This window comes from Platalea leucorodia (assembly GCF_965183815.1).
Source record: "Platalea leucorodia genome assembly, chromosome: 1".
In the NCBI taxonomy this organism is placed as follows: domain Eukaryota; kingdom Metazoa; phylum Chordata; class Aves; order Pelecaniformes; family Threskiornithidae; genus Platalea; species Platalea leucorodia.
Window position 1 is genome coordinate 108,338,621 of NC_138823.1, and position 24,854 is coordinate 108,363,474.

A 24,854-nucleotide genomic window follows, 5' to 3' on the forward strand; every position below is an offset into this window, starting at 1 on the left:
ATCAAACAACCCCCACTGCATCCCCTTTATAATTCATAGAGTGATAGGTATTTGTTTAAAAAAATTAGCCAGCTGGAAGGTAAAGTGATGGGGATTGAACTACATGAAGATATAATCATCAATTTTGAAGCACTTTTTATAAAGAGTACATCTATTGAATTTGCTTATCTTCTGTTAAAGAAAGCACAGAGAAGAGTAGGAAAGTAGCATCATCATAACCTACTACTCATACATCAATGCCAAAGTAACAAAGGCTGCTAGATGAAGAAAATCACCTTTGGCATTTCATTGAGAATGCCGAGTCCAGATAAAACAACACCGCTAATATTTTTTCATTTTGATGTGAATATCCCAATAAAAAACTCCCTGGTCTATTTGCAGATAAATACTGCTACATTTTGTACATGTGCAAGTGATGGATCTACAAGGTTAAGGCCCTTTCTTTCAGTGATCTATAGTTTCAGGTGCCCATGTTTGCACTCAAGCTACAGCTCTCAATCAGCTTCTGAAAATGAAGTTCAAAGTAACTCAATAGCACTGTGTGTCATTCAACCAGAAGAAGTAGTTGGCATCCCACTCATTAATGCTAAAGTGCAACTTATAAATACTATTTTAGAAATATATGTCCTACCAATACAGTTGTTCACACACAGAGACGCATTAACAGAAAGCATTATCACAAGATCACCAATTCAAAAAACTTAAAGAGAATTCAGAAAAAGAGTAGTCATTTATATAGCATCCACTTTACATTTAGATGGAGTATTTTATTCTACAGCTAATGCATATGCAAGATGAATAACTTGCCTCCTTGGCAAGTTATTCCACTGTGCAATTTTTTCGATCAGCTCAAAAGAATTTGGTACTACTCAAGGTCCCAGAATAGATACCGAATTTGACCTATGCAGACTGTTTTCAAGGAACACATTTGCCACTGAAAGACATAACATGGTCATCTGAAACTACTCCATGATTTCACTGAATGATCATAAGTGGTGAGAGCTGAGGCCAGAGTTTCAAGAAGTCACAGGAGGTTTGTGCTTTCAGGCACTTGTCTGGGTATGGATTCAAGTACCCTCACCTGGCTCATCCTTGCCACATACAAAGGATGAACTCCTACATCTAAGTGATGCAAGGAAAGGGCCACAGATTGTACAAGTAGCTGATCTGCTCTGGAAATCCAGTTATGAGCAGAGATCTCTACTAGAAAATATGCTTGGATGGGTCAATCACTCCCTTTTCCTGATGCTGCTTATTAAAGCAGGGTCTGGATCCCATCTGTCCCACCTCCAGATGTCCATACCAACTGCCATAAAAGCCTTTTTCATCTCTGCGATGATTTCATACAAAATGTTACACACATTGGAGAATCTCTAAGAGGAGACTTTGACAAGGTCTGAGTCAGCCTTGACTGGAATTGAAGGTTCTTAGTTGGAATTCTCTTTTTACAAGCCTTACTAAACTAGGAGGCAACAGGATATTTAGTAAAAGGAAAAGTCTTTATTTGTCTTCTTTATTTACCTGTCCTTTTGGAACTGGCTCCTCCGCAACAGCTCACAGGTAACAGCTCTATGACCTTAGTGAGGACTTAGATAGTAGACAAAACTCTGCCCCAGTGGATACTTACACATTTAATGTTAAATGAAACCTGAAACATTAAGAAAAATTCTCTACACCACCTCTTTAAAGTACCTTTCAGCAATGTATAAATCTTGGGTTCCTTGAGGGACATGATGGACCCTGTACCTTTGGTGTATGGTTCAATTACTATGCTATTAAATGAAAGGACACTAGAACTACCCACCTCCTTTTGTCAATCAATCTCTTCCATTTCTTTTACGCTATGAGGTTTCTTATTACAGTAATCCAAAACTGAAGTGTACCATTCTACATTTGAATGATATATTGTAAAGAAAAACATGAACAAGGGAACATTTCAGACAGTCTAAACTATTTTTTCTTGATATTTAGATTCAGATATCAAGCTAAAAAAAGTATTTTAAAAATCAGCAAAATTCTATATGGGAATAGTCATCAACCTCCATCACAGATGTATAAGAAAGGCAGCACTAGGATCATTTATTTTGTGGAGAGAAACTTGTGATCCTAATTCGTTTATTGCCTATTAATTTATATAATGTGCATAAATTACATTAATCTCTCACATGCCTGACAAAATTATATAGAAATCCCCATGAAACTTACAAAGTTCCAGTGACTTATGCAGTGAGAAAATAATGGATTCTTTATTACAATGTACAGTATATCTTCTGTTTCACCCACTTCCTCAGATCTCTTGGAAAACTTCCCTACTGAAATAGCCATGCCCTTCACTGCCACCAACATGTTCTCATCAGCTGGAGGCTTAGTCCAGATTTTGCTCAGTCGAGAGGAACTGCCTGGATCAGGCTGGTTACAATCAGCATCTGCAGGGAGAATCCTGTCTGCCTCTTTGCTCTTTCTGTCTAAGTGCAGTTGTTGTGGCCAGCCCCGAGTGTCCTCCAGAAAATGTAAGATCTTCCTATGGCATTTTTTCCCCAGATCATCTTGCTTCTAGCTTTGCTATAAAATTGCTTGAAGGGATTAGTGCTGGTTATCACTAACAATGCTAGTACTCACATGGCGGAAGGAAAATACGTGGGTGAGTACTAAGTGTTGGAAGAACTCGAATACAGTAATTCTGGTAGAAAAACTGCTCTCCTTGTTCTGAATCTTTTGATGCTCAAACACTCCCTTCCAGGTTTTGTTTGTTACAACTTCTAAGTAGGAAAGAGCAACATGAAGGCAAAATTATGTAATTACATTAGAAGCAATGGCAGATGTTGCAAATTGTGGTAGAAGCAAAAGAAATAAAGGAATAATGGCAATTACAGTAATAACAGAAACAACAGCAGTCAAGTCAGGTGAAGTCAGGCAACAAGAGCAGCAATAAGGAAAGAAGAAAAAATAACAATTATCTTACGAGTTTCTTCCCTTCTCACTAAACAGATGTTCACAAAGCAACCATTTAAACTCCAAGCATTTGAATCAGTCTATTAGTAATCGGTCATGGATATTACTCAGCAGCAGCAGTCTACGCACGGAAGGAATTATGCAAACCTAAAGTCATTAGTTAGTAGTGGAACCCCTAGTTAGGAGTTGTGCTGCTCATCGTCATCAGTCATCTCTAGTTTTCCTTCTGCCTTATTTTAATATAGCTTCTCACTTCAGTGTCACTATCATGGATGAGGTAAGCTTGGGCTATGAATCAAAAAGGCAAAATAATCAATATGTTTTATGTATGACGTGTTCAAGCACTCCTTACACTAAGTTGAAAATACAATTGAAAAATTAAAATTATATAATTCAACATACAGAGTTGAAAACATACTAATGTTATATGTTGGAGAGGTGGTTCCATAGGAGTTCGATATATTCATTCACTGAAAAATTCACTATTTTTTTCCTTTAACATCTGCGTAATGCTTCAGTGTTCCGCAGTTACAATCTGTTGTGTTTCACTGAACTCTGTCCACAGCTATACCTTCTCCTAGGCTGAGACAGCTGTGAGTGCTTGCTCTCTCCTTTTTGCCCCTCATCAGGACAAATATACGAGGGTATAACCATTTCTGAGTATTTAAGGGATTCATACTTTAGGGATGAGAAAAATTAATTGGTGGGGTGTAAAAAGCAAGGAAAAGAAAAAGGACAAATTAAGTCAAGAAAAATTAAGACTGAATATAATTACAATACTAATTAAAATTGTTTTCCAGTAGGAATGGATCATTTAAATATGAACAAAACACAATAATGAAAGACTCTACTGCTGGGACATCTCTTTTTTGCTCAGGCTGTGCTCTGAGAATAGAACTGATAACATCACCAGATTTTTTTCCCCTATCTATAATTCCAATTATTTTATTGTATTTTTATGTTTTATTTGAAGAATGTGCTTTCATGACATTACCAATCTCCCTTTCAGCTTAAATCCCAGTACTACTGCTTTGCAAATTAGAAAGGGTGTTTTGTTTTTTTTAATCTATCCTTGAGAGTGTCCCAAACATAACTGAAAGCTATGTAAGTTATTAGCTCATACATTAAACAATTCCTAATTAATTTACTAGAAGATCTGTACACTTCTTAGTTTTAATGAGGTACTTCTAGGGCAACAACAGCAAATGATGTTATAAGAACATCTGTTTGTACAAAGGATTAAGTCAAGCCTACCTTGAATAACTCTGATACCTTGTATTTTCATCCCCCAAAAACCAGTATATTGTACGTCCATGAACTTGGAGTCTTCTGAGTGAAATCAATTAAAGATACTACATAAAGATATAATGATATTGTTTTCACAACCCATATGTAGACACCGTAAGTGTTTTCAAAGAAAGCAACGAATAAAGTAATTTAAAACAAATTGAAATTCAGGTATTTTCACATAATTTTTGTCCCTTAGATTTTCTATTCTTACAACCAAACAGAGTAATTAGAAACTCTGTTTTTCAATATAACTTATTTAGGAAGAAAAGAATATAAAGTACGGCATTACCATAACAAATCTAAATGCAAAAGCTGCAAAAAGACTGATCTGCGAATCAACATAATATTCAGTGAATTTTTGAATTCATGCAAACAGGAGAAAAATATCTGCCTCAAGATTGGCAGCAAACTCCCCGGAGCCCTCATCTAATTCCTATTTGAGTATCTGATGCCTACAAATACAGTATGATTTGTTTATTTATTTACATATATATGCAAATTTAGCCAACACACTGACATACTGCTTCAACTGAATGTTTGTGCAACTACGCACTAGAAGCCAAACAGCTAGGAGGCGAGCAAGCGTCTTTTGCGTAGTACTTGAAGCCTGGCCAAGTCCCCACTATATGCCTCATCTCCTCCACGCGCCGGTTCTGCAAGCATCCCAGCGGTGGCTGAGGGATGAGCAGAGCTGAGAAGGAAGGTCTGCTCCCTTCCACCGCTACCGCCTGATACCAGCTACTCATTTGCGTGAACTCCACACGCTGAAATGATGCGACAGACTGCAATTATCAGTTCCTCCTGGCTTAGTCTTTGCAATACCGGAGCTCTTGTAAAAAGAAGAATACTGACAAACTGCATAGCTAAAATGGGTCCATAGCATAATCATCCAATTCAATTTTTAAAACTAGTCTGAAACAAGCAGAAAACTATCTTGGGGTCGATAAAAATAAACCTATCCTAAACCAGAAGACCTTCGGCGTAGTCTTCTACGTTCTCACAACATGGAAAAGTAAATGTTTGAAAATTTCATTTATAATTGTTTCAAGATAGTTTTACTTACCAAATTGCCCACATGGAAAAGGGAAATGCAACCTCTAATTATGACCACAGAAGAACTGAAATTCTACTGCATGGGTTTAATTAAAGTGGATGGTTCATCTAAAGAGATTTTTTTTGAAATTCATAATGATGGCATTAGCAAGTTACTAAAGATGAAAATTAATTGAGAATATGATTTGTTTTGTAGGGTTACAGGGTTGACTAATCATTGCTAATGATTTCCTGACTAATGCTCTGCTGTAATTGTGGCCATTGCGTCACATATATTCTTCAGCTATGTATTTGGTTTTGACCAAATGCTATCTCCTCTTATTCAGTATCTGCCTGAATACTACAATCAGACAAATCAGTCTTCTGTTGGCAAACACTTTCTTGGCAAGTAAAAACGATAGATTTCTCCTCCTCAATTGCTGATTGAAAAACCTCAGCACTTTATTTGTACTGAAATATACGGTCATTTTGCACCTCTTAACAGTAGCTATGCATTGATTTCGAAGTCTCAAATTCGAAGCCTGGTGGGTTGACCTGGCCAGCCCCTAAAAGCACACACATGGCCGCTAACTCACTCCCCTGCAACGGACCAGGGGAGAACAGGAAGAGCAAGAGTGAGAAATCACGTGGTTCGAGATAAAGGTCAGCTTAGTAAGTGAAGAAAAGAGAAAGACAAAAAAGAATGCAAAGGCGATCACTCGTGACCCCCCTCAAGCAGGCCAATGCCCAGCCACCCTCCAAGCAATGGCTAACTTGGAAGTCAAACCCCACTCTTTCTTCCTCTATCTCCAGTTTTTATGCATGGTATGGAATATGCCTTTGGCCATTTCAGGTATACACTTCAATGTATATAAATACCTGAAAGGGGGGCATAAAGAAGAGAGAGCCAGGCTCTTTTCAGTGGTGCCGAGTGACAGGACCAGAGGCAACAGGCACGAACTGAAATACGGGAGGCAGTCTCTGAATATCAGGAAACACTGTTTTACTGTGAGGTTGCCCAAGCACTGGCACAGGTTGCCCAGAGAGGTTGTGGAGTCTCCCTCCTTGGAGACTTCCCAAAAGGCTGTCTGAAAATGGTCCTGGGCAAGTGGCTCTAGGTGGCTTTACCTGAGCAGCAGGGTTGGACCAGATGACCTCCACAGATCCCTTCCAACCCTTCTGTGATTCTATGATTCTCTGAATATTTACTTTTTCCCATCACGTCTTTTATACTCGGTTTCAATTCCTTAATTGATATTTTCATGAATGCATCTTAAAAAAATAATCCCCCAAACTCACAGTGCTTATGGAAAGGTATCATATGATTTTATGCTGCATCATATCTGTAAGCACTATCCTGTGTATCATGATTTCTTTTGTACAGTACGCTTTTTTCTTCTCTGAAGCAATGATGAACACCGTTCTGAAAATGTGTACTGATCTGAGGCAATGATATTGCTCACTGATCATTGCCTCACTTAGTATTTCGTATCTTGACATTTTCCCATAAATTACCTGAGGATGAGTTCTATGTTAATGCACACTTCAGTAGCAATCAACCATTTGCACGAACCCATATAAAGAGCATCGTACAAATGCTTCTGGCACTATCATTAACATAAATTGCAACCTTTCTAATATAGGTTCTTATTTACAGCTGACAGGATGGAGGAATTAGCCATGTGTAGAGTCATTCCTGATGTAAATCTCCATCCTTAATGCTATTTAAAAAACATTTTCCAGCCAAAGTATGCTGACCTGTGGCTCTGGTCCAGCATCAAATTCAAACAACAAACTAGAACAGTGCTATAAAATAAATTGGAAGGAAAGACTCTGTAACACAAATACTGCAATGCCAGTATATGTGAAAGAATAATTTTGACTATCATACACTTAATATTGTACTGACCAGATTGGAAAATATTATCTCCTGTTTATAGAAATATTTTTATAAAACCACCAAATGTCGGGGCAAGTAAAATAAGAGGTTTCCTCTCATCCCTGGCATTACATGTTAGGATATGAAGCCACTTCTGTCTCCAAACTTGAAAAATAAGCCGAGAGCAAAATTTAGTACCTGGTCCTTAAAAACCAAGCAAGCTCCCATTAGAGTTGATGAAAAGATAATTAATTAATTGGCAAATAAACAAGATCTGTACTTTGTTACTGAGTGTAAAAAGCATAATGTTATCAAATGACAGAACACTTCTGGGTGACCTCAAGATGAGGACGGCTGTGCTTGTTCACTATGAGAAACCATTTTCTTCTGAAATGTAGTATAATTCAATATGTCCTACGGACAGAAATATACTATATCATAAAGTGTAACTGTAGTTATTTCACCTGGTAATTACCTTAATGAAAATAAATGCTGATAATAATTTCTAGGTTCGTTAATAATTATCATAAATTGTGTCCATCTTATTCAGGAATAAATACAAATCAAGTAGCAACTACGCAAATGTGCTAACTCGGCCTGAGTCTCACCACTGTCAATGTAACGCAACTTGGACCCAATCACTTTTGGTGTCAAAACATCTTTCCCTTCTGAAAACATGGGGTTTTGCTGAAGAAACTGTTCCTTGTCAAACTCAGCACATTGTTTAGACCAAAAACAACTGAGGGGAAAAAAACATAAAAATTGTAATTTATTGTTTTATATTTTGCAGTTATTAATTTATATTGATTGATGTAAGATGTGAAACATATCCTAATTTGTCCTGAAGAAGTTGACCTTTTAAAATCAGCTTTTTTTTAAACATGTATTCTATTTTTCTTCATTTTTTTCCCCCCAACATTCAGCCAACCAAAAATAAATTGCTCACACAGCCCTATATCAGCTGTTGTTGTAGGAGACTAGCAGGTTGGCCAGTTGGTAGTCTCAGCTAAGGCAACCATGGAAGGTGCCAGCAATGATGATGATTATATTACATGCAACATATGCCCAGTAGGACGTAGACTGAGACTATCAGTTCATCTTATCTTGGTAGCTGAACAGCCACACAGTAAAAATAATTTTCAGGTACTGTTGCTTTGCATAGGATCTGAATTGGTTACATCTGGATGAAGAACTCAGTATTCCAATATTTTCAAAATTTCCTTTATATGCTAGTTTTCAATTAATAAAACCAATTGTACTACAAACCTTCAAACTTTTTTATCTTCTTCAGCCACAGACTTTGAATTAAATTGGTACGCGCATTTAAATTAGACTTAATACTTAAATGGATCAGCTGTCCTTGGCTGAATCCTCCAGGGAAGTTCTAGGAAAGTCACTTCTTGGGCTGTGCTTGCTTTTTAACTATTTTATTTGGATAATTTCACCTCAAAGAGTGAAAAGTGTACCAACCTCCAAGAGTATATGAAGAGATTATTTAGTGCATCCCAAAGCGGAACTCAAGCGTTCACAGCTGTTTGAAGGGCTAGTCCGATTTCAAAACCACTTTAGACTAGGACATATTTCTACAAGTAGCATGTGGTAGTGTGACGTTCTATGTTGATCCAAGCAAATGGGGGCTTACTGTACCCTAGAAGTCGTGTGGTGTTTTCTATGAAACTGTAAAGCAGTTAGTATTAAAATGCTACTGAATGAAAGCAACAGTGCTCTTTTTTTCCCTGCAGTCCAGGACATGCCCAGACAATCAAAGCCATTTTGTTCCTTTTTTGACCTACAACTTGCTCTGCATTTTCAAAAGGCTTCATTTTTAAAACACAGGCAAATCCCATTAAAATTAATCAAAACCCGAAAACTGCTTATGTGGCAAATTAACTTTTCATTTTTCTACTGATTTTGAGGAAGTTATACTAGATGCGACTTTATTCAACTTAGAACTCTGAAGTACTGTCCAATTTTTCTAACTATTCAGCTATTCAACCATTTTTAATATTTCACATTTTTATTATTCTGCACCACCTCCATACTTTCTAGAATCCTTTCACAGCACTCTTATGTTAATTTCCCCAAACCTAGCTAATATTAGCACATTAGTTTCAGTTAAACCAACTCCAGTTTGAGAACAAAGTAATTAAGCTCAACACTGATCCCTTCAGTATATTTTTGTTGGCTGCCATAAGCCTTTCAGCTACCATATACACAGAGTGATTTGGATTCTCCATCATCTCCTAAAAATTGCACTATATTACCCTCTTTCCAAGCAGCTTTCAAATTCCACAATCTCTCCACAGCACTGCTGATGTATCATTTCTTTATCTCCACCTGCTAAACTCTGATCCTTTCTCACTGCCCCTGCTATTCTTTAAACCCTTGCCCATCTTCTTCTTAAGACTCTGAAAACCATGTGAAGAAGAGTGATGCAAAAAGAGAGAAGCAGCATACCAAACAAATCTTCATAGCTTGAAAAAATGATCAGTGGAAGCAACAGGCCTTCTACATGTATTAATAAGAATTAGTCAGTTAAAAAGCAAGCAAGAGAGAAGAAAGAAGTAATCAAAAACATGAGAGAACGGACTTAAAAGAGAATGAAGTAAATAAAGGCAGAAAAAATAAAAAGCTAAAAATTAATTATATGAAAACCAATGGTTTTCTTAGTATTGAAGCTATACACTAAGAAGTGTATTTTTCCTTTCTATTTTTTTCTTTACAAAGTTACTATTTAAATGGTCAACTACAGTTGAAAATTTACAGTGTATATTGTGAATATTTTGAATCCTCCTGACTTCCTGAAACGCCTATTTTGCAGAAGAGATAACTCTTAGAAATATTTGAAAAAGTTTTACTACCAAACTAGATATATGAAAAAAAAAAAACAAAAACAACCAAAAAAAACGGAGAAGTATTCTGATCTATTTGAAAATCCCAATAATAGTAAAACATGAGATTAAAACATAGTAGCAAAGCATGAGGGAAAAAACATGAAATAAATTTGTTAGGTTAAGTTTATTTATAGAAAGAATGTCACATAATAAGACAACAGACAAAGCGTTTCCCTTAAATGTTAAAATGGCCTATTTGTGTAAATATCTTTATCGCAGTAAAACTCAATAGTTAGAAACAAACAAGAATTTGTGGTGTTGATAATCCAGGGACTGTAATCTGTATTTAAATTTGATACCAGTTTTTTGTAGGTTAGGCTTTTTATTAGAAAGTAATAACGCTGTGTTTTAATTAAAACATAGTAAAACTACAGAAATGACAAATTTATTCATTAATATAGGAGGAATGTGGGGAAGTTCCTGTGCAGAATTTATTACAGAACTCTTCATCATAGACTCTGGCCAAGTGTGGCCTGTAACTGCAGCCCGGTGCACACACATGTACAGGCTTAGGTACCCCTCTGGCAATCACTGGTGATACCAATTTTGTTACATTTTTTTCAGACTTTTGTCACATTATTTTTGTATAAGAAAATACACAACAGAACCTAGCCCTGCTTTCTCCAGAATGGCAGTAATCCCAGTCATTACCATTTCTTAAGTTCCTCTTTAAATAATATATAATCCCTGTAAGTGGATTATTTAAAAGCCAGAGAGAGACAGAGAAGGTTACTTGCTGTAACTCCCCTTCAACTTAATTCAAAGAACTTATTTCTTATTAATTACATATTTTGCCCTTTGATACAGAACGAAGCAAGCTACTACTTATTGTGTTGGATAAATTATTATACCAGGAATACACTCACAAGATGTTCTGTGACTTGCAAACATGCTGCTCCTTTAGTTTGTAGGATTGTGAGCGATTTGCTAAAAGCTTCTGCAAAGTGAAATATAGTCTTCCAACAAGAATTACGCCTTTGTCTCCATTCTAAGCCACTTGCACATGAAAATAAGGATGAACTCAACCATGTATGCCATTTTCTCTCTGTTACTCCTGTTGTGCAATGCAATCACGTCTTTTGTGGCTTTAGAGGGGGCTTGCACCACTCTTCAGCAGTGCTGAATGGAGCTAAGGGCTCCCAGCGTCCCCCACAGTCCTGATCCCAGGGCATGCAAATCCTAGGTGCCCTGACTGCAAGGGGAGGGTACTTTCTGGAGTGCTTTGCCACTCTGGCCCTTCTCTAATTCCCTTTAGATAACCTATCATAATGACTATGCCTCCCCTCCTGCCCATGTCCATCCATCTACCTTGGAAAGATATGTAGACTTTCAGGGAACAGGGTGGTGAGGTTATTCAGGGCATGTCCAGGCTGTATTTGGAGATCAGGACTCTGAGGAGCAATGCAAATGTTCCTGCCTTGAGATGAATACTCAGTTTTACTCTCCCTTAGTTCCCAAATAGATCAAACCTAGTGCCATGTGCCTGGTGTTTGAAAAGTATTCATTTTGATTAAAACCAAAATATTTTATGAATCAAAGCATACCTTAAAATGAAAGAGCAGAAGAATGGGAAGATTTACAGACACAGAAAATGACAAACTGAAGATGTCACTATTTTTACTGATGAAATAGAGAGGCATTAGGAACAAGAGAGCAGCTGAAAAGATGCTCACCGCCCTACTCCAGTGAAATGTCATTAATAATCAGTCTTAATACAGGAGATAGAACTTCAGTAAGGTCCATGTTGCTGCCATTAGTGTGCACTGCAATTAATCTGAGAGAAATCTCAAAGAATATCCTGAAGTAGGAGAGAAATTATTTTAAAATTTGCTTTGATTATGCTCAGCTTATTTATTCAAGATTTTGTCAGCAAGAAGCCATTGCTATTTTTCAGTCGTTGACAAAGAAGAGGAGCTATTCTATTATCATTCCTCAGTCATAACTCCAAGGAAGGATTACAAAGTTTGGGAGACAGAGGAAAAAAATCCTTTAATAGATTGAATTGACGGGTATTTTTTTTGTGTGTTTGCTGTTAAAATACAGAGAGACAGTGAATTCCTGATGAAAAGTCATATAATAAAAGGATTACCAAAGTTAGCATGACATTCAAAAAGACAGTAGAACCTTCTCCTCTTTCTCTGAGCATTAGTTCATATAGTTGCACTACTCTGAATAAAAATGAATCTTGGCAACAGTAATGATACAAACATTGGAATTGCTTATTATTTTTCTTGTGTTCACTGGAATCCATATACAATACGAAACACTAACAGTCAGCCCACAGAAGACGCCAACTGATTTGACAGAATGGGTAACTGCATTATCTTTCTTTTGTCCAGGTGTTACTGTACAAAATGAAATCTGCATGTGAGTCCGAAGAAAACTAGACATTGACATTGAGATGCTGCATACAAACATGGATCAATTACCTATGCACTTCTCTTTGAAGTGTATGTGAATACTCATATTAATAACGAGCCAAGTGGACATTAGGAAGAAGTTCTGCAGGTAAAACGTTAACTTCATCAGAGGAAAGACCTAATTTGGCCATTGGCAGTCTTCTACAGTTTCCACTCATTATCCTTCTTTGTTTTTCCTGTGTTCACAAAGTCTTGCTGGTATTAAAGACCTCTTGTACTTGAACATGATTGCGAACAATAGAGTTGGCCATCAGGCCACAGATCAAGGTGCAGTACTAATCAGAGCAAGAGTCAAGATTTTTTTGGTTCAGTGAGATTAAGCCTGCTCTCTGCTTAGCACGGTAAATGCTGACCTGCATTAATCATTAAGTTGTGGCCAGCAATCCTCTCAGTTCCTCAGGACTGCTACATTCAAACACACTTTGCACAGACATCTTTAACCAAACAAAACAAAACTCTCATTACTTCCAGCTCCCTAACATCTGGAGATTTTGTTAAGGTAGTTTTAGATCTGTTGGTGAAAAATGGCAGAGTGGTGCAGACTATCATCGCAGATGAATTATCTTACATGTCTGACAACTTTTTTGGTATGCCTGCAATTTCAGATTTTCCAGAAAAGAAATTGGTTCAGTATCTCTTCCAAACATTCTTGCTACTTGACATAGTGCTTTGCAAAAAAATGATGAAAACACAGTCCATGCCATAGGGGACAGATGATTAAAAAGAAAAGAAGCTTTGATCTGTTACTTCTGTGTCATTCAAGAGTAACACCACTGTAAATACTATTAAGATTTTACAAAAGTGTATATGAAATCAGAATATGTTCCAAATGTCAGAAGTAGAGAGACAATAAAACATCAAAGAGGAATGAGTAAAGGGGAACGACAAAAAAAGTAAAAAGAACTTTTGCGATGGACTAATGTTAGCAGAAAGCAGAATTACTGCTTCTTAAGGTAATGGGAGAAAAAAATTTAATAGTACAGCATGTTCCAAAACATATTTTCGTGGACACAATTTAAACTTGATACAATAGATATCCATCTATGCAAGTGCTTTGGTAGACATGTCGTTTTAAAAATAGCTTGACAGACATTAAATATGTCTTGAGTTTATGAGTTAGTGAGATCTGTCCTATAAGTTACATGTATCTAATTGCATATCTGCAGTTTAAACAAAGCATCGTCACTTCTGTTGGGGCAATGCTCAGGATCTTAACAAGCTGCAGGTGAAACCCCACTATTAGTTGTGGAGCATATGTTTGCTTTACAAAGTCCATGTTCACTACTAAAACATTCCAGCTATTGCTGCAAAGCAGTACTGGGGTGGGCTTCCAACAGAAACTAGAATAATGGGTCTTTTCTAGGTTAATTGAGATAGCAGCATGTACTAACCAGCTGCCACTTTCTGAAACTCATTATAGTTTAGCAACTAAGTTGGTAACTGATTCCAAATCTTTAGCTGCTGCTTCTGAAATGCTGGACTGCATTTCAATCTTTTGCATCATGTTAGCAGCTCTATCTTCATCACCGCATTGGCCAACAAATGCCCAGATACAAAGTTTAATTTCCATCGGTAGATACGGTAAACATCTTTTTTTTTTTTTTAATCTGCAGATCCATTTTTCCAGAAAACATGGCTATTGATTTTTTTATTCCCATTCCTATTAATCAAGGGAAAATCTTTCCCACTCCTTATTCCAAAAATCTAAGGAAGCGATCATGAATAATTTTTGCTGGCAACACAAATTCCTTGAAAACAGAAGTTACTGTCCATATGCCAGTAAAATCTGACTACCTAACAGAAAATCAGAGATTAATTTTTTCATCTTCTCACATTGAGCAAATCTCACATAAAATATTTCAAAAGATACACTGAAAAAGGATCTTGTTGAAGTAATTCCTTCTAAGAAGAAGTGATCATTATCTGGAGACCATCTCCTTCTACATAAATTCCTATATGTATATAGATTTCCACAGGAAATCTACAGGTACGTATGGCTTATGCTGCAAGCACATAAAGGCACAAAAGTTCAAAGGGACACAATGCACTCTTCTCCCCCAGATTATAATGGCAATGACGTCACATGAACTTGATTTAAAAATATGTTGTATTTCCTGCATACTCCCTTTAACCTTTAGTAAAACTCTGACCTCATACACACTCAGGCAATGGTGGTTGTTCTAAGCGACACTGTTTTAACATTAGCAAATGTATGCAGGCAGAGTGTGAAATCATTGAAGGGAAAGAATGGGTTATAGTATAAAGAAAACGTGGAGAAGTAGGGAAAATGTACGTGGAATTATTCACAAGGTGAAAAGGGGAAACTATTTCAGGCATTCAGTTTCAGAGACAATTCAGAAAAACATGTTAATAGACTGATGTGATAAATCAAGCATACATACAAAGAAAGTGCAGTAAAAAACCATACTCAAACATACTCTGGGAATAAGATGTATTTTGGGCTGTTCGTATTTCAAATAGCCACACATATGTTAGTAATCACACCATATCCATTCTCAAGTTCATTCTGTTGTGTTCCAGAGGTTTACCTGATGGACTCATTATGAAAAACATGTATGATATTGGGGGTGGTCTGATCTGATAACATTACTAACAACAAAAAGTAGTTCTTACAAAGCAGTTCCAGTACTTCCAAACTCCAAACATGAACTAAACACTGTTTAAAGAGGCTCCTGAGAAGCAGAAAAGGCTTTCCAAATGTAAAACCTAATATAGAATAGACAGCTCGATGCCCTAGGCTGTCAGCTGGGAAAGCCTAACTATAACCTTCAGATAATCAGTAAAAGTCACAGCCTCAAGAAACGAAACACTATCATCTCATCCATGAAAACAGGGCAGGCAATGTTTCAATAATAGCTGAACACTTGTCTTCTTATAAGGCAATGCAGGGCAATGAAGGAAAGGCCAAGAGAAGTCCATAACACAGTAGGGGATGGAGCTCTGTCTTAAAGAGCCTTTTGTTTTATGCACTGGAAAGTACCATCTTCTCTTAATTGCATACGTTTAGCTTGATTCTTCATACAGTCGTTTATGACACACATTCATTTCAGGAATGGGAATGAAAAAAGAAACACTGGATATTTTTACTGCATATTTGAATAAGAAAAAATACTCAGAATAATGCGAATGCATTTAGGATATGGGTGAAAGAGAAATTCTTGTCAAGACACACAATTATATACCATCTAGATCCATTTTGTCTGAGAAATTAATAAACTAATCTGTTTTGGTCATTCATCAAGAAAGATAACTTTTCCCCAGAACAACCTGGGTTCATGAAGAAGCAATATCTGTGACTCTTTCTGCGAAAACAATAACCACGAATGGTTTTGAACAGTTTTTATAAACCAGGGTTCAGTACAAACAGTGGAGTAATTATTGTCTTCCTCTATCTTTCTTCTAAGAAATAAAGATAGTGAATCTTTTCCCGGAGTAGGCAGAGCACATTTATGGAGCGAGTGGGTATGAGAAACAACCGGTTTGGAACATTCTGTTATAACTGCAAAGTTAAAACTTAAATGCACCACTTTTTCTTAGAAAGGCACAGCAAAGAATCTAGAGCTCACAGCGCTGCAGTTTACACTTTCCATAGAGGATTTCTAATACTCACACAGCTCTTATCAGCTACTATTATTTCCAACAAACACCAAAGCACCATGTAGCTGTTTTCACCTAGTTATACCGGATTAAGTCTAATTCCTACACAACAGCAAAAATAACTTGGAACATTAGCAAAAATAGTTCACCAGCTAAAAGTATGATGAAGATAAAGTGAAACTAAGAGACTCGGTGATCACAGTATCAAAAAACCTCAAAGGAATCACTAAGAGACAAGCAAAGGTACAGAGTGAAACAAAGACATGAGAGAAGGGTGTATTAATAATGGACTGGAAAAAATGACCTCTTAACTAACCGTTTACCTACCTAACATTTACCTAGGAGGACTGATATGTATTTCATGAGAAACATTTAACCTATGAATTAATGTCTGCTTCAGTTCTATAGCAACACGACAACAACTAAGGAAAAAAGAAATCTCCGAAAGCTGTTGGTTTCCACTTCTAGGACATGAGGATGTAGATCAGAGCAGAGCAAGGACATTGTTCCTGCTACCCTCGTGCTTGACAAATCACTAGAAGTTGAAATCAGCTTTTCTAGAACACTGACAGAGAAGAAGGGGATCAATCAATGAATTTCTTCAGGCTGGACAAGATACATGAAAGCTTATGGGCATGTCTTCTGGAAGAACATTGAGAACTGAACACTGAAGCCTGAGCAAGTTTTGGAGCAGCTTCCATTCGTCACCGCAGGTCTGCAGAAATCCCATTCCTCTCTCAGACTCTTTTTGAAGAACACTTATTAAGCAGGGATTATATCTGCAAGTAGCATTCTACATCAGTTAATGTCTAGCGATGTGAAAGTTTATATATTGAGTTCTGAGTTGGACGGCTACTTAGGTAAAATACCATATTGCAGTTTTTAACTCTGTTTTTATCTCAGTCTACCCATAAATCTTATTTACTACTGGTATTACAATTGCTTTATTGTAACTAAAACAACCAAACAGCAAATTAAGTTTTCTATTTCACCTGCTAAACTCCCGAATTCATGAAACTGCTGTCTCATTTCCTCCAAAGACAAACAGGCATGAAACAGTAATTCATGTACCGCAGTAACTCTGCTTTATGCTTTTCATATGCTGCCTGCAGGCACAGTGAATAGGAATAAAAATTGGAACACAATACCAACAGATCTTGTTCTGTTCTCTGTATCTATGCTTTTAGCTCCCACACTCTGATTATTTGTTACAGCTCCTACAGCTCTGGGAAATGACAGACTCACAGATACTGTGAACACAGCAGCCCTCCTCCCTTCAGGGTCTCATTCCCAGGGCGAAGGGAAGAATGGCAGAACCAGCATGCTGTGCCATCCCCATTTCGGAGGCTGAGAGCAGTGGCCCATGGAGAATTTCATACCAAGGAAGTCACAAGCAGGTGTTATTAGGAAGTCTAATGACAACAGTGGATGAAGATACAGAATTTTCTTAACTAACATTCTGCGTTCTATTAGTATATTGTATCACTGTCCTCTATATCCCTTTGTTTCTTACAGCAAAGAAGGGAAGCTTCTTCCTGTAAAAGCAAAGTGATTCTATATCCTGCATTGCTTCTTTCCCTCTTGTTAACCAGGGGGCACAAAAGAACTTCCTTCCATCTCCAAGTTCCTGTTTGCAAATGAGGAAAATGTCCTATCACCTCCCATACCAACTGGAAAGTGTACGGGCATCGAGAACTCAGAAAACAGCTAGCTTTCTGCATGTCCTCAGTACTAAACATATCATTATCTTCTCGAAATGGAAGTTTCCAAGGAAACAAGAAGAAAAGAGGATACGAGAAATGTAAATGTAAAAGAGCAAAACAAAACGAAAAGTCTGGAGGGTTTCTTTTTTTTTTCCAAATTTACATATACATGTACGCTGTTACTAAGTTGCAATTATGACCCATGGGCTTATCATTTCATTCATTTATTAACAGTAATAGTTACGTGGATTGCCAAGATCAAGCCTCTATCATGCTAATTGGATATTCACAAAGGAATTTCTGTTCTAAAAAACATATTATCTAAATAGACAATACCGACAATAAGAAACGTCAGCCTCATGTTGACCAAACTGAAAACAAAAAAAGGAAAATTAAATGAACTGTAAAAGTCACAGAGAAAATCTGTAGCAGAGTCAGGAACTGAATGCAGATCTCCTCAGGACGTAGTTAATTGACATAAAGACTGTGAGACAACTGCATCCACTGCAGGCTCCCTGCTTGAAAATGGCTTCCCCAGAAATGTACGGTGTACCTATAGTTTTATTGTTTATGGTGATAACATGGCATATTTTCAGCAGAGGCATCTGGTTTTGTGCTTTCTTAAGAAAGTCACCAAGCTGTCCTGACTAATGTTGTTTTTCTGATGATCTTTTGTAAGACTTTGAAACAGACCCCTAGGTCTGAACGTCATTTAAAACATATTGGGCTGCAAGTTCAAAACAAACAAAAAAATGAGACCAAAAGAGTAAGGAAGGAAAACTGCATTTCCAGATAGTCTTTACTTACTACTAGACAAGGACTGGTCATCCAGCTTTGAGCAGAAAATTGGACCAGATGATCTTCTGCAGTGCCTTCAACCTCAATTATCCTACAGCCTTAGCAGATTCCTGTTTCTGGGTGCGTTTTCAGAAGTCACTTATGAATTAATTTACATGGAACATCTTATTACGGGCTTCCCTCAGACTAAGCGGAAAGGCAATGGCATTGTAACCTGTAAAATCACTCCCAAACCCCATTGTTGGCAATGATTTTAATCTGTTCTCTGGGATATACGTGCTATTTTGCCTGGATGAAAGCCTAACATTAAGAAAAAAAAGACATGGACCTGGAGGAATAAAGACTAAAAGTCTAAAACTCATAACAGAAGAATGAGAATTCTTAGTTTGTACAGACTGCTTTTCATGTGTTGCTCTCAAAGCACTTGACAATGAGAACTTTTTGACTGCTGTGCCTGCAGCCAAAAAAACCCCACAACCAAACAGGTTTATTAATATGAAGGCTTTCTTCAAACACAGGATTTTGATGCAGTTTCCACTGCATTAAAAAAACCTATTGAAGCTATTATTAGCAGCAGAACATATATTACTGCAATTGTATATACCTTGCCATTAATAGATCCATAAACTGCTTCGATTCCGATTTCTTTAAATATGTTAACTGAGCAATTTCTCCCTGAGAAGGAACTATGTTGCAAAGTGAGGTGATCCCCAAGAGGCAAAAAGGCGAAAAAGTTTAGTTGCTGCACCGTCTTCTCTGTTCTCTTGGATGCAATTTTAAAACAAATTTTAAAACAAATATTCTAAGTGGTTACTTAAACATCTGAAGGGCGTAAAGAAAAGTTCTGACCTAGAAAAGCACCTGTGGTTAAGGCCACAAATGCTATCCCGATCCCACGAATTCTGTAAAGGTTTTACCGTTGCCTTCAATACAACCAGGATTCTACTTCCTGAGGAAGATAAAAATGTCGATTTTATTTCTTTGTGTGGGCAATGATTTATATAGAAAGCTCTGTGATGGAAAAAGCCACATAAGTACTGGGAGCTGTGCTGTGAGATAGATAGGGTGTTATAATATATTTAGCAAATAAGGCAATCCTCCAAAAAAAAGAAAAAGAAACAGAGAAAGGTATGAAAAATTAGTTCCTTAGCTTAGAAGCCATAGACTGAAGCCAAGAACACACAGCTTAGAAAGAAAACGTATTGGCCTCTTCCCCACCAACACACAAATCACTGCTGTGCTATGTGTTCAAACCATTACAGGTGTTATGCAAACACTGCAGTGTGACCTTTTGTTACTGACTAGGTTAAAATGATCTGCGTTCGTTGCTTCTTTCTCTCACTTAAAGGAAAAAAACCCAACCTCATAGAATATCTCTGGAAACTCGCTTTCCAGACCAAAAAAACTGGCTATAAACAGTTTCTAAGAGAATTTATCTTTCCATATAAAAAATGAAAACATGAAGAAAGAGGTATCTGCAAAATATACCCAAATATTTCTAAGAAGCTTAAAAATGCAAATATCTGGAATTGATTATTACTTAAAGAAATTTTTAGTAAGTTATTATTTTGTGTGCTGCTTAATTGTTCTTTTAAATCTAGAAACTAGGGCAAACATCTGCAATTACAATATATATTTCTTTTATTATAATATAAATAGATACTAACAAGTACAATTTGGTCCTGAAGTAATAGTATTATATATTTAAAGAAGGAGAATCTAACACTGTGCTCTGTGTAAACTATGAGCTTTCTATGCACATTATCTCCAGCTCCGTCCCTAAGTAAATTTGCTTTCTAAATACCTGCCCGAAGATACGTCCATATACTTGTATCCATCTAATCACAATACTTCTAGTTATGAACATCATTCAGGATCCTATACATTAAGGCCCGGGAAAGAAGAAATAATTTTCCACTTTGCAGAGTCTCTGTGCTATGCTAAATTAAGCAAAATAATAGCAACAGAGACAAACCATGCATTAGAAATAGCTCAAAAACAGCAGGGAGGAGGGAGAGGAGTAACAAGCATTACAGTATCTATTAACTAACGGAATGCTTATGGAGATAGGGGTAAGATGCACATGCATGCCAAATGAATCCTTATCTATAGCACCATAAGAAAATACACCAAAATAAATTCATGAGGGGAAGCAGCTTAACGTATAACACTGTAAGCATTCAGCCATTAGTTTCATCTGAAATGCATTTTAATTGCTCCTATCACAATGAACTCATTTCACAATCACGAAAATGTGTTGTGTGTTTCCACTTACAACCCAGTCTTTGTTAAGTACCATTAAAGATTTATTTAACATTAAATGCTATCATACACAATTAGAGCATAGATAAAGTACTAGGTGCATATTAAAAGAGTTTCTAAAACTGAATTTCTTCTTTATGTGCTGTTTTACTGGTTATGGAAAAACTAATACTTTTGTCTTCATCAACTACAGGTAAGACTTGTTGAGGAGGCACATACAGCAAGCAGTACTAGGACTGTTCTCTTCCAGTAAAGCTACACAGCGAAAGGAAAAACTTACAATGAATCTACTTGTAGGTAATAGCATATTATATTTCTCACACAACCACATTACAGACCATGCCAATCTCTACAACGTGTAAAGCATCTGATTACCCACAAATACTCTGTGTTTAAGAAACTGTTTCAGAGATATTAGTGGGAAAACTCCAACTCTCATTCAGCCAGTGCCCTTGCTGAATGTAGCATATGAAAACTGACAGCCAGAAAAACAGGATAAAGCTCAAAGCAATTTTTCAGTGCCTCTATTGATTAAACTTTCAAAGTTACGCTGTTTACCAAAAGCTTCCAGCTTTAAGGAGCAACAGATCTGAGAGAAGAACACACACATTTGTGGTGAAACAAAATTCATTTCAGTAGTAAGCAAACAGGCAAAATTTCCTAAGAAAACAATTTCTTCTGTGCTTTCAATTATTTATCTCTTTGTGAACTTTAATGAAGTATGCTCACTGAACGGACTGGTCTAACAGCAATACTTGTTGAATTGTTCAGACAAAGTTCTTTAACACTGTATTTAATTGATATCCCATTCTCAGCCTACCTGGTGTATTCAGCAGCCGCGACATCTTGCAAGAATAGGAGATAAACTGCTCGCAGTATTCAGCACTACTGGTAATGGCAGAAATCTGGTCCATCGTCGCACTGTAATTGAGCTGTAGTATAGACAACTTCTCCAGGCTGTTGCCTCCCACAGAAGTCTGCATTTGCAGATCATGGTACACAGTTGTCCATACTTTATCCTCTGAAAGAGAAGGTAAAAAGACAAGACAAGAATTGGTAAAAGACAGACAGTAGAACTGGATTAAAACAAATCTAGGCCTTTTGCAAAAGATAAAAATGTTCTGCCAGATATTTTTTGAGGGGGTATGGGTGAAGAAGGGCATTGCACGTGAAAAGTCATCATGTGAGAGCATAGTTCCTACAACTATGAACTGATGAAAGGCAGAAACCCTGATTGCCTTTGAAGTTTTGATAACCCATATACCATGTGAGGAGACTTCCTGGAACAACTGACGCTAATAGTGACATACGGAACTAATACGGATTAGCTTTGATCAGAAATTGATTAGAAGGACACAAGGCTGATGCACTAAAGATTCAAGGTTTATATGTGAGGAAAATTCACTGTGCATGGTAGGTTGCTGTGGGCTGGAGAGCAACACTGCTCTGCAGTACTGTAACAACAGGGATGCACCAGATTCTTATGTGATTACATCGTTTAGTGATTAATACTGAAAACACTATAGTTTATCAAGTTTTCCACATTTTTACCCAAGCTGTGGTCCTAGGGTAAACCAAAATTACTGCTTATTGAGACTTGAATATTTTACAATAGCAGCACCATATGACCTCACTGATTGTGGTTATGGTACTCATATCAACATAAGAAATAATAGAAGTAGGAGACAATGGAAATACAAAAGCTTCTGTTTAGTTGTGAAAAGACAAAAGGAAGGGGGAAGAACAACCTCATTTTGGTGATAAGAAATACAGCAGCATTGGCTGAATCTCAACACTTCCCACAGCCTACTGCACATGCAAGAAGTGTGTAATATCCAGCCTACAACAGACTCTGTATGCATTACACTGCTTTGAACTACTGAACAGCAAGTCACTAGAAGTGTCACTGTGTGCCATTTGTCAGTAGTTACCAGAGGAGATTTAAGATGAGATACCGTAATAAGGAAACACCACACTCCACACTCCTCTTGTTGGAAGATTTGTGGAAGTTGGAAGGTAGTTTAGAAAGGAAATAAAGAAAAGGCTCAGAAATTTTCCTGTTGTAGACCCACCATTACTTTTTCTTAGAGGGACATTCCACAGAACCAAAATGAAAAAAATATTAACTGAGAAAGACATAGGGTTTCAGAACTAGAACAATGAAGATTCAGTCAATATTAGTGATACTGTCTTCCTGCAAGAAGTATTCTATCACTTAGGTGCAAAGAACTTTTAAATTCAAGTTGACTAGCTATCATTGTAAAAAACCACTATCTCAGCTGATACTTACTACTCATAGTGTCCATCTCAAAGAGCCAAGGACTGAAATAGGTCAATCTTTCTCTGTATTACTATGAAAGAGACAGTGAATAAACCCCAGAAAATTCCCGTTTTTCTATAGATTATCCTTTAGCATATTACCACAAGGCTTCCTAGAAGTTCAGGTTTTGTCACTAATACTTATCATGTACAGTTCTTTGACATTTTAAGGTTTTTTTTTCTGGTTTTCTTTTAAATTTTCTTTCTGCTGTTTTATATACTTCTACTACTGAGGGCCAAGTCAAAGAAATGTGTCTTGGACTTGGAATAGGAAATGCGAAACTTTAAAAAAAATCTGTAAGAATCTATTCTGGTGCCTTGAATTGGCTTGCACAAAAGCCCTGGGTCCCGGATGAGGCAGCCAGGCCTTTGCCCCAGACGGTTCAGCTGTTCCTGCAGAGCACCACCACTGACCACAGTTGTCCGTCCAGAGATGCAGAGATGAAAACATGCCATGCTGCTAACTTCGCTGTATTTATCACAAAAAGATTCTCCAGGAAGATCATGTGGCAGTTTCAGAGAATACTAATTCACCCAACAGATGTGCCTTACAGCAATAAAAATCATAAAATGTAGGACATAGCAGTATGTTTTCAATTCATCTACGTAAATCTCATACCTGTTAATGCAAATCTCTGAGTCATTTCGAAACTTGTGGCCCAATACTGCGCTTCAATATTTTAACTACATGAAAATACTTTGATAAACTGAGGCATACTCAAAAGTGCTTCAGTACTTCTTCACTGAGTTCACAGAAATGTGCTTACATACCCTGATGAGTTTTGGGAGCGACCCAGAGTAAAGGTGTATTTCCATGTTATGACTATTCTTATCTCCAGGACTCTATACTCTGCCTTATTTTCAATTCTTAATTTTCACTGCATAGTGTCAGGCTATTTTGGATTACACGGAGTCATGTGGACCCATGTGTTTGTAACTGATATAGTGCAAGATTTTCTAATCAAATGTTCAGAGATAAGGTAAGCAAAGCAGACGGATCCTCCACAGGGAGTACGCATCACTAGCCAAATGCGATGAAATTCAGCAGGTGATGCAAGATGGTTATGATTTTAATATTCATATCCTTAGTCCAAAGCTCTACATCAAACACAATACTATTCTTGCACCAAGAGAAAAAAAAAAAAAGGCAGGGGAAAGGAAGAGGAATAATAAGAGGAATTCTTGTTTCTGTATTGCTTTAATCTCACTCCCAAGTACCAAGGAAAAATTTGTAATTGTCATCTGTCAAGTAATATAGAGAATACAACACAGTTTTGTTGAAATCCTGGGATGGAAGTTTACTGCAGATTCATTTTCAAGGAAGGACTGAGATCGTTTATATGTTCACTGACAGCAATGTCTCACTTTTGGCAGAAAACACTGTATATGTAAGAGCTCTAATGTGTTAGTAAGGCATATACTAGGCCAGTTAGAGCCTCATCTTGGATTTCTGAGCCAGTAAAGGCTTGTAGACTAGCCATTAGGAAACCATAGGAATGTTATTAGCAATAGGAGCTGCACTGAGCACTATGTCTGAAGGGCGTTCCTTTTGGATACTGGATTCTAGCCAATGCAGGCCTGATACTTCCCCTCCCAGTGAGGGAGTTTCAGGCTTTACTGTGGCACACTGTATGAAAGAAGACAGAAACCTACTCGTGGACAGATCCACATTGCCTCTATGTCAGTC

The 24,854-nt window shown here is 37.2% G+C and overlaps 1 protein-coding gene across 1 annotated transcript in view; it reads right to left on the reverse strand.

Moving 5' to 3' along the window:
• The window catches only part of CNTNAP2 (contactin associated protein 2), a gene marked incomplete at both ends in the record, with an annotated part of 1,183,012 nt that overhangs the window by 314,075 nt on the left and 844,083 nt on the right, over positions 1-24,854 (reverse strand). The window contains one exon of the mRNA XM_082307127.1: positions 21,669-21,869. Coding sequence (XP_082163253.1) covers positions 21,669-21,869 — 201 coding nt within the window. The remainder of the gene's footprint in view (positions 1-21,668; positions 21,870-24,854) is intronic.